The sequence below is a fragment of the Leptonychotes weddellii genome, chromosome 6 (assembly GCF_054177405.1).
Source record: "Leptonychotes weddellii isolate Sample4059 chromosome 6, ASM5417740v2, whole genome shotgun sequence".
Classification (NCBI taxonomy): domain Eukaryota; kingdom Metazoa; phylum Chordata; class Mammalia; order Carnivora; family Phocidae; genus Leptonychotes; species Leptonychotes weddellii.
Window position 1 is genome coordinate 24,041,835 of NC_138374.1, and position 10,359 is coordinate 24,052,193.

General features: G+C 58.0%; 1 protein-coding gene across 4 annotated transcripts; it reads right to left on the reverse strand.

Moving 5' to 3' along the window:
• Positions 1-18: 18 nt before the first annotated feature.
• NFKB2 (nuclear factor kappa B subunit 2) lies at positions 19-8,094 on the reverse strand. Of its 4 annotated transcripts, XM_006751309.3 has the most exons (23): positions 7,739-8,093; positions 6,338-6,430; positions 5,981-6,062; positions 5,827-5,867; positions 5,472-5,570; positions 5,241-5,392; positions 4,908-5,014; positions 4,658-4,816; positions 4,262-4,366; positions 4,048-4,133; positions 3,825-3,963; positions 3,464-3,592; positions 3,127-3,336; positions 2,907-3,048; positions 2,335-2,449; positions 2,029-2,242; positions 1,701-1,870; positions 1,474-1,576; positions 1,199-1,350; positions 999-1,068; positions 627-799; positions 389-500; positions 19-291 (listed from the first exon to the last, which is right to left on the reverse strand). In XM_006751309.3, the coding sequence occupies exons 2-23, from the start codon at positions 6,356-6,358 to the stop codon at positions 170-172; spliced, it is 2,703 nt and encodes a 900-aa protein (XP_006751372.1). In that variant the 5' UTR covers positions 6,359-6,430; positions 7,739-8,093; the 3' UTR covers positions 19-169. The 4 variants fall into 4 exon arrangements, 3 of the variants coding, with proteins under 3 accessions (XP_006751372.1, XP_030878472.1, XP_081678942.1); XM_031022612.2 differs by lacking the exon at positions 6,338-6,430 and having other exon boundaries at positions 7,739-8,094; XR_014146003.1 differs by lacking the exons at positions 999-1,068; positions 7,739-8,093 and having other exon boundaries at positions 6,338-7,703.
• Between the last annotated feature and the right edge of the window lie 2,265 nt (positions 8,095-10,359).

Sequence of the window (10,359 nt, forward strand, 5' to 3'; positions counted from 1 at the left end):
TCACATCAGGGACTGCCATAAGTTAGGGAGGGGGCTGTGTCCCCCCTTCCCAGGAGAATCCTTTATTTGCCCCAACTGAGGGGTGGGCATGGGGTGTTAAATAAGAACTGGAATAGACAGGGGTGCTGTACAGAGGGGCCCAGGGAGGGGCTGGTGGGTGGGCAGCAGTTCAGTGCACCTGAGGCTGGGGGTGCCCGTGGCAGAGCCCTCCTGGCGGCTCGGGGGCCGAGCCCAGCTTCTCTGCCTCCTGTCCCACCGACTGGCTCCCGTACGCACTGTCCTCCTTCACCTCTGTGGGGCGAGTAGAAAGGCGGTAGCAAACAGTCAGGGTCCTATAGGCCTCCCACCCTCCAGGCCCGGATCTGCGTTCCAGGTAGGACCCCTTTACCTGTGCTGGGCAGCTTGTCTCGGGCTTCGGGGCCCCTCAGCAGCCTCACTCCTTCCTCCAGGCCCATGTCAGACAGGGCGTCCAGCAGGCCTGCCAAGTCCCCACCAGCCAGCTGGGGAGAAGGAAAAGGCAGGAGACTGGAGTGTGGGGACCAGAAGCCCTGGGGCCAAGGGAGCACCGGAGATGGGAGACAGGGGACAGAAGCCAGGCATGGAGCAGGGGATGGGGATCCACTGACCTTGTAACTGCGCAGGAGGCTGCCGCTGGGCGAGGCGGTCTTCCGGTATGTGTCCACCAGACTGCGCAGCCCCAGCCGTTCTGCCAGTTCTGCCCAGCTGCCCTGGGCTCCTGGCCCATCTAGCAGATGCTCCAGGTTCTGTAGGGTTGTATCCTCAAGTGGCGGCTCTGGCCCTGACAGGGACACACATGCAGATGTGTCTGTTACGCCCAGAGATGGACCCAGGCAGCCACCTTGCTCTCACGGGAATCTGACGGATGGGGCAGAGGGTGGCAACAGGGATGGAGCAAGGGAGCCCTCCTTCAGAGGTTCTAAAGAAGAGAGCTCTGTGAGCAGGGGTCTGCAGCCTGGCAGTGGGTGAAGAGCTCTCACCTGCAGGGCTGGGCGGGGTCAGGGGGGGTGCTGTGGTGTCCTGAGCAGCATTTAGCAGCAAGGTCTTCACCTGGGGAGACAGCCTCCATTTGATGACCTCCCACCCCAGTCCTTAAGCCCAGGTGCCAGCTCCTCTGGGCCCCAGCCATAAGCCCAGGTACCCCCATTCCCTGGTGCTTCTTGCTCCAGGCTCGCCTCACCTTGGTGCTGCGAGTGAGGTCAAGAGGTGTGTGGCCCCGGAAGCTGCCTCGGGTGTCCCTCTCAGGTCCCTCAGAATCTGAGTCGCTACCAGAGGTGGGGGGCGAAGGCAGTGGGCAAAGGGGCTCCTCATTCTCTGCGTGGATATCGGCACCTGGGGAGGGAGGGAGGTATGAGGAGTTACAATGGGAACCCACATGGTGGGGGGGGGTACTGGGAGGCACCCCTTTCTCTCCCCCCCCCAGCCCTGTTCATATGCCCCAAGGATGAGGCTCACCAGCCTTTAGAAGGAGGCGGGTCAGGGTGGGGGATCCCAGTCCAGCTGCCAGGTGTAGGGGTGTGTTTCCCGCAAAGGTGCGGGCATTCACGTTGGCACGGAGCTGTGGGGTGCAAGGGAGCGGTTGATCACAGCACCCAGTGACTGGTCGCCCCTGCCCCCTGCATCTTCACCGTCCTTGGTTCCACAACCCTTGGCCCCACCCCCCCAGCAATCCTCAGTCCCACCTTGGTGACGAGGTGTGTGACCAACCCCAGCTCCTCCATCTCCGTGGCTAGATGCAGGGCTGTTCGGCCCCCTTGCCGCTCTGCAGCCTCCACTTCAGCCCCACTGTCCACCAACAGATCCAGGCACTCGGGGCTTCGGGCACGGACCGCCAGGTGTATTGGGTACAGCCCTAGGGACACAGGCACTCAGCCTACAGCTGCGAAGCCAACGTGGCCCCCTGACCAGCTGACCTCAACACCTCATGTTCACACCAGGTGTGAACACTCGCCAGGTGCCCTCCCCAGTTCCCACCTTTGCCCCCTGGTCCAGATGAGGTGATGAACTCACCCTCGAAGTCCGGCATGTGCAACAGCTGGGGCATGGTGGGAACCCCACTGCGCAGCAGGGCGCGCAGCAGGTCGGGGGCACCGGCGCCCGCCCGGAGAGCCAGGTGCACCGCGGAGTCTCCGTGCCGATCCAGCAGTGCCGGGTCTGCGCCCACCTGCAGCAGGAAGCTCACCACGCTCTTCTGCCCGGTGATCACTGCCAGGTGCAGTGGCGTCTGGAGACACAGGCAGAATGAGCCAGGTTCCCCCCTCGCCTCGGCCCACCTGCCTTCCAACTCCTGCCCCCTCACCCGTAGGTGCCCCTCACCTGGTGCAGGTGATTGGTGAGGTTGACAACACCCAGGTGCCGGGCATGGTAGATGACATGGGCTATTTGCTCGATGACACTGGTCTGCCCATGGATGATGGCTAGGTGCAGTGGTCTGAGAGATGTGAGAGTGAGAATGTGGCCCAGCAAGCCCAGCCACTCAGGGCATCCTCTACCCTCAAAACCCCACCGCCTCCATGATCCCCGTCACTGGGGCTTGTGGAGCCCAGACGTCTCCAAGGGCATCGCTGCACCCGAACTTAATCCTCCCGAGCACCTTGTGCAGTATGTAAGTACTATCCAATTTTAGTATATGTGCTGCCGAAGCGAGCACTGTAAGTACTATCATTGTGCTCTCACCAACCAACAGAACTGAAACGGGGAGAGATCAAGTACCTTGAGCACAGCTAGTACATAGTGAGGCCGGACTCGGAACCGGGTCTGTCCGCCTCCACAGCCCTGGCTCTTTGCAAGTCCCTTCCCCGCCCCGCACCCCACGACCTTCCTTGGCGCTCCAAGTCCCTGACTGGCCTGGGAGCCCAGGTCTCCCGCCCGCCCTCGCGCCCACCTACGTGTCTCCGTTCTCGTCCTGAGCCGTCAGCAGGTGGCGCTGTCCCGCCAACAGCGCGCGCGCGTCCGCCGTGACGCCGTAGTCGAGCAGAGCTCGGGCGCTGCGCTGCGCCAGGCCGAACAGGCGCGCATTGTACTCCCGGGCTGGGGGCGACAGGGGCGTGGGCGCAGGTTCGGTCCCCACCCGCAGCGTCCCGACCGCCCGGATTCAAGAGGCTGTACCTCGCTGCAGCAGGTCCGGGGCCTGCGGTTCGCGCTGGGGGGTCAGGGGGGACGCGCCCGGCTCCGCCGCTTCCTCCCCGGCATCCACGCCGGGAGCCCCGGCGGCCATCTGCGCGCCGCCCCCGCCTCCGGGGTAACAGCCCATCGGGGCCGAGCCCGACGGGTAGGGACTGTAGGCCAAGGAGGAGTGTAAAAAGCCGAGGCTGCCACCTGCGGATACAGGCCTGGCTGTGGGTAGGAGGCACCAGCCAGGACTCTCCCCGATTTCTTCCCCCCACCAGCTTCTCTCCTCCTTACCCCTCCTCCGTCCCCCTTCCCGCCACCAGCGGCCCCTCACCTCCTCCTCCAGCTCCTCCATAACCCCCAGCCGAGCCCCCAGAGCCTCCACCCATGTGGGAGCCACCCCCGAAGGGCTGGGAGAAGGTGGGCAAGGCTTTCCTCCGTTTCCGCTGCACCTCCTCCTTGTCTGGGGCCAGAGGGAAATGAGATGTTAAAACCCCAACTTATACACCACGCCTCAAGAGCTCTGTCCTGAGTTTGGTCATGGCCCTCCCTCCAAAAGCCCTCAGGCTGTCTCCTAGGACCACCTCTTCCTGGGACCTTCCCCACTCCTGACTTGACTCATGGGTCCCCTGATCTAGTTCTGGGACACTCCAGCCCAGGGACCCCCCCTCCCCCCCCTTTCAGCCCAGCTCCACCTTCCACCAGAGGGTAATAGGTGAACTGTTTGGAGTCCGACACATCCCCGCCACGCTTGCGTTTCAGTTGCAGGAACACGGTTACAGGACGCTCAATCTTCATCTTGTGATAGGGAGGTGTCCGGAACACAATAGCATACTGGCAGGGGGTTGGAGGGCATAAGGTGTTATTGAGGCCTTGGCCTAGTTCAGCCCCCCAGCCCTGGCCCTGGCCCTAGGGTACCTGTTTATGAACATCTGTGGGAGAGAAATCCCCAAAGGCCTGCCATCCATTCTCATCATCCTCATAGAACCGAACCTCGATGTCATCTATAGGGAAAATTGAAGCTTGGCCACAGCTCCTAGTAGAATCTCCAGGGCCTTTTGTCCTAGAGCTGCCCTGGCTCCCCATCTTGATACCCAGTGTCCCTAGCTCCCAGCCTGGGCTCCAGCCTCACCTTTCTGCACCTTGTCACAAAGCAGATAAACCTCATCTCCACCCCGCACTGAGCCAGCTGTCTTGTCCATTCGAGAAATCTTCAGGTTCGAGGCCCCAGGAGACTCTGCGGGGGTGGGGGGATATCAATTACTTGAGATGACATAATAGCCATGGCCCCATTTATGGAGCCAGGTGCTTTGTATTATTCTTTGAACAACCACAAGAAGTACAGGAACTGCTAGTATCTTCATTTACCCAACATGGAAGCCGTACTTGGAAAATGACTTGCTGAAGATCACTCAGCTCATATGTGGTGGGTCAAGTTCAAACCCAGGCCTAACTCCACAGCTTGAGATTGCCCCCCAGGCCCCCTCTGGCACCTAGGCCTGTCACCCGAGATGGTCAGGATACTCACTGCTGTCATGGATGGGCTGGGAAATAACTGGCTTCAGGGGCAGGGAGAAGGAGCCATCGCTGGCTCGAAGGAAGGCAGAAAAGCGCAGCCGCACAATGCTCAGGTCCATCACCTTTTTCAGCTCCTTGGCCTCCTGCTCCAGCTCCCGCCGCTCAGCCTCTGGGCGGTGGACATACATGTGAGCCCTGCACTCCTCCTCCTCTTCTACTCCTCCCATGGTCACCTCCCATGACCCCTCCTCCCTCCATACCAGTAAGGCCCTGGGGCCTGGAGCGGAGTCGCTGCCTCTGAAGTTTTTGTATCATAATCTCCATCATGTTCTTCTTGGTAACATGCAGAACGCCCAGGTTGTTAAATCTGGGTGGGGGAGGGGGAGTCAGAGGCTTTGCCAGCAGTTCTCTCCTCCTGAGGCACTCTCCCCGCGGCCAGGGCTCAGCTCAGCCCTACTTCCTCCAGGAAGCCTTCCTGGTTTTTACTTGGGGCCTTGGGTTCTGGGCCCAACCTATCTCACCCCTTGGTCAGATACTAAGCTCACAGAAGTGGGCTGGGACCTAGGACTGGCAGGCAACGAGGGGGCACCTACTGGGCAGTCATGTCCTTGGGCCCCACAGACACGGCGCAGACCCCCAGCTCCGAGCATTGCTTGCCCACCAGGCTGTGGGCATGAGCACGAGGCGGGTCACTGTGCGTTACCAGGTCCACCTCGATCTTGGCTGGTCCCTCGTAGTTACAGATCTGGGAGGGGTGAGGACTGTCAGTAATGCCCCTGAACACACTGTCCATTAGCCCACCCTCCGGCACCATCCTGACTCACCTTGACTGTGGGGTAAGTCTTCCGGCCCTTCTCACTGGAGGCACCTGGCAATCCTCCATGGGAGGGGCCTTCGCAGCCATATCGAAATCGGAAGCCTCGCTGAACGTCCCGGGGCAGATTGACATTGTGACCAGGAGAGACCCCCCCTCCTAAGCCAGCCCCGCTCCCCCGCCAGCAGTGACCATAATAACTGGCAGTATCTCCCAAGCCACACCACCGTGATTAGCAGCAGCCAACTATTCCAACCTCAAGTGGCCTCTGTGATCAGTGACCCTCCCCATGGCCACCCAGCTACAACTCCCCCACTTGTCCCCAAAGCTGAAGTCATCCCACAGCACCCCTTCCGTTCGCTCACCTGCTTAGGCTGTTCCACTATCACCAGGTAAGGGCCATCAGCTGGGGACAGAGGGGCCTTGCTGAGCCAGGATTTCTAAGCCCGTCTCCCCAAGGCAGAGGGCACACGCTCCTCCCTCGCCCCTCTCTAAGACAAGGAGAGGTAAGGAACTTACCTGTCTCCGGGGCTGGCTCCTTGGGCTCCACAATGGACGGGTCGAATTTGAAGTCATCATATTCAATCATGCCATCCAGAGCCTGGTTTGGAGACAGACTGGGGTGGCAACTGATTCTGAGCCACCCCACAGCCCTCCACTTCCCAGCCCTGAGTAACCACTCCCTTTCCTCCTCAGGCCCGTAAAAAAGCTCCTATTGGAAGAAGTTTGCAGACAGGCAGACAGATTGACCGGCAGGTTGAGATAATCAGAGAGCATTACAGGTGTAGGGGAGCAGAGCGGACTCCGACAGACAGGCAGACAGAGACAGACGTGGGGACAGCCGGCCCGGCTTTAGAGCCAGGAGGCGTGACTCACTGGGTCGTAGCAACTTTCCATGTCTCTGGGCTAGGCCCGGCTGTGTCTGGTGGCTCCGGCCGGGTTCTGTTTCCCAGAGTTTCAGGCGCCCGCCTTAGGTGGGGGGTGGGGGAAGTAGCGGGGGTAGGGAGAGACAGATCAGGACAGGAGTGGGGGGGGCGAGGGGGACCCAGATTTGGGGGAGGGTCTGATCTCTTCCAGCCACCCGTCCGGGTGTGGCGGGCGAGATCCGGTGGAAAGCGAGATCCGGAGCTGGGCTGGGCTGGGCCGGGGAAGCGGCAGGAAAGTTAGAACAGCTTAGGAAAGTCCCGAAAATACCAGGGGGAGGCGGGGCCGGAGGGGGCGGGCCTGGAAATGACGCCACTGGCCACGCCCCCGCGGCGGGAGGGGCGCGAGGTGGTTGCTGGCCTCTGAGCTCCTTGCAGCCTCTCTGCGGGCAGAGGGGCAACCAGACCCAGGGAAGCGCCCCTGGTGGTTGGGCCCACTTCCACACACCAGGGCAGGCGCCGGGGACTGGAGGGTCTTTCAAACCTGCCGGACGCTTTCAGGCCCGGGCCAGGCCCGCCTCCCGCCCCCTTCCCCTCCCCCGTCCTGGAGCAACCTTGGGATTTTCTACCCCGAGGGAGGCCACGGCTGATTCACCCGGGGGCTTTTGGGGGGACATTCCTGCTGTAGGAAGGCCTCCTTTCCGAAGGCCTGTAGGCGGGGGCTCTTCCCAGTGGGGGGCCCCGGGGTTCTGCCCCGAGAACGGACTCTGGGGCCGTGGGGCGGGGGAAAGAAGGGTGTCTCCTTCTTGGGATGGACTCTTCTGTTCCCTCTCCCCGAAACATCTCAACAGTTCCCACACCGCCCCTGCTCTGGGTGCCACTTCCCCTGCCCCGGTCCCATAGCCGTGTGTGTCTCTAGTGTGTGTTTCTATTAGAGGTATAGAGTGTGTGCGTGAATGTTGTGTATGTGTGGTGTCAATATGCATGTGCCAGGGAGCAAGGCTGTGTACAGGTGAGCGTCCTTAAACTCAGTGTGGACGCGTCTGAGCATGTCTTGATATATAAGGGTACAGGTGAACAGATCTGAGTTTGTGCGTGAAAGGTATGGGTCCAGGCACCTGTGCACGGGTGAGCATGTTCGCGTGTACGTGTGTGCGAGTCTGAGTGTATGGACAGTGCTGTGCGATCGCTAGCGTACGCGTAGGTGCACGTATGGGTCCGCGCGTTTTGTTTTTTGGTTTCTGTTTTGTTGTGCAAAGACGTCGGTGGGTTTCCGTATGTCTTGTTTCTGCGCGTGCTCTGTGTGTGTGCGTGCATATGCCGCTCTCCAGCCCTGGGACTCGGTCAGTTAAGGGCCCTCCTTCCGCCCTTCCCCGTGTCCCGGCCACTCAGGGGTCTGAACCCGGCCACTCACCGCGGCGGCGGCTCCGGTTCCGGCTTCTCTCCCGGCCCGACCCACCTCGGACGGGTCCCGACACCTCTCCACAGCCACCAGGGCTCCAGCTGGGAAAGCCCCTTTTCCACCCCCGGGAGGGGGGAATTCCCGTGACGTTTCCGTGCGTCACGCCGCGTGACCTTTTTCATTGGCTGAAAGTTTAACTCCGGACTCGTGCAGCCAATCCGGAGCGACTCGGGCGCGCCCCTTAGAGGGGAAATATTAGCTCCAGCAGGGGAGCGGGGAGGTAGGATGATGGTCAGCTAAAGCTTGAGCTCTGGCAGAGGGATCTGCCCGAGGCTGGATTTTGACCGAGCGCCATCGCCCAGCCAAGGGCGCCGGCTCCGGTCTCTTCACCACCCTGCCTACCCCAGACAGCTGGCAGCCCCTGCTGCCACTCGGCTTATGGTGCGCCTAACTCTTGGCCACTTCTGAAGCCGGGGAACTCCAGGGGGAAGCTGGCGGGCCCCAGCCCTCGGGTCCCCCGCCCGGAGCGGGGCCCCGCTGCCGGGAAGAGTTGGGGGAAGAGGAAGGAAGTTGATCTTGCAGTTGGTCCCGGGCGCCATCTGGCGGCCTCTCTGGAGCCGCAAGGAGACTCCGTAATCCTCTCATGTTCCAGTCTCCCCTGGAAGAGACCATCTGAACCTGAAACTTATTCTATAAATGGCAGGGTCACAGGGGGCCAGACTTCCAGACCTGAGCTCCGGAGCTCTGCGCCAGGGAAGGTAAATGAGGGGTTCATCTGAGAGACTCAGGTCTTGCTCATCCATCACAGAGATTTGGAACATTAGAATTGAAAAGACATCCAAAATCTTTACGGTTCGGACTTCCTCCATTGTAGGAAATTGCCTTTTCTATAGCTCCCAACTCCGCTTGAACACTTTCAGTGGCAGCAAGATCAGTAAAGGATTTCATAAAGTACTGACTCTGGCTGAAGATCTGTGATACGTAGAGTTTCTCTTTAGGAGGTGTCATGAGCAATCTCCATTCTTGGAGTCGTCCTCCCTTAGGCTCATGGTAGAACACAGGCTTTTGTTTCAGATTTTCCAAGCAACTTGCCCCTGACCTTCTTCTTCTTCTTCTTTTTTTTTTTAGCTTTTTTATTTATTCCTTTGAAAGAGAGAGAGTGAGCGAGACCATGAGCAAGGGGGAGAGTCAGAGGGAGAGGGACAAACAGACTCCCCATTGAGCAGGGAGCGTGATGCTGCAGGGCTGATCCCAGGACCCCAGGATCATGACCTGAGCCAAAGGCAGACGCTCAACCCACTGAGCCACTCAGGGGCCTCCGCCCCTGACCTTAATAATGGATTTACAGGCCTGCATAGGTCTGCATAAAAAGCAGACTCTTATAGCCCTTGATATGAGCTATTTCCTGTTATTTCACCCTCCTCTTCATCTTGCAAATGGAATGTGGCAAGTACTGTGTTAAGGTACTGTTAGTATAAGTTCTTATTTTTCCTCCCAACAACCTTGGAGGTAAATATTACCTTTACTGATGAAGAAATTAAGGCTCAGAGAGGTGAAGTAGTGACCAAATACAACACCTAGAAAGGGACAGAGTGAGAGTTCAAAATACCCAGTCTATTAATTCTAGGATGAAGCTCTTCCTTAAACTGATACAAAACAAAACAGCCCTTTCCATCCCACTGTGAGCCTCTCAAGTGAATATCATAAAATACTACCAAAATTTTTGCTGAAATCCAGGGATATTGTCTACTACATTCCCCTGGTGAACCAGATCCTTAACCCTTACATTAAAACAAAATGAGGTTAGTTTGGTATACCTCAGCTTAGCCTGTGCTGGTTGCCAATGATTACAACTGTCCTTTCAAAGCGCTCATAGACTACCAGCTGGAATTGCCATGAATTCTTCCAGTCTCCACAACTGCCTCTAAAAGAGCCCATAGAGGTTGAGCTATTTCTAAATATAAGATTCTGAGCTGTAATTTATCTGAAGATTTTTAAAGAAGAAAAACTCTATTATAGAAAGTTTCCAACATAGGGCGCCTGGGTAGCTCAATTGGATTAAGTGTCTGCCTTTGGCTCAGGTCGTGATCCAGGGGTCCTGGGATGGAACCCTGCACTGGGCTCCCTGCTCAGCGGGGAGTCTGTTTCTCCCTCTCCCTCTCCCCCTTTCCCTGTTTGTGCTCTTTCCTAAATAAATAAGTAAATAAATAAATAAAACCTTTAAAAAATTTCAAACATATAGAATAGTATGATGAGCCCCCATGTATCCATCAGTCAACTCCAACAATTCCCAACGTTGGGCCTGGAGATTTTAACTGATTTAAAGTAGTTTATTGTCAGTTGCTATAGCCTCATCTATCTGGGATTAAGAAACCTCTTCACCACTAATTTCCAGCCTAATGATTATCTGTTCCTGTACCTAGCCTTAGCACTACACTTGGTCCAAAGAAGAGGCACCATAAATTCACTCCATTCGTTCACCAATAGTGAGGGCCTACTCTAGAACACAATGTCTTTGTTTATAGATAAAAATCAAATGGATGTTCAGTTGGTGATAAGGGCTAGCAGAAAAATTAAGTAGGCAAAGAGGTGGTAACAAGGCTTTTCTTTGTAGCAGTGGAGGGAAGGCTTCT

Excerpts from the sequence above, each read along its gene's own strand:
- NFKB2 (XM_006751309.3), bottom strand. The coding sequence starts at position 6,358 with ATGGAAAGTTGCTACGACCCA. Across the intron at positions 5,868-5,980 it reads GGAGCCAGCCCCGGAGACAG|CTGATGGCCCTTACCTGGTG; the intron begins GTAAGTTCCTTA and ends CTCTGTCCCCAG. Across the intron at positions 2,450-2,906 it reads CAGGACGAGAACGGAGACAC|ACCACTGCACCTAGCCATCA; the intron begins GTAGGTGGGCGC and ends CACATCTCTCAG.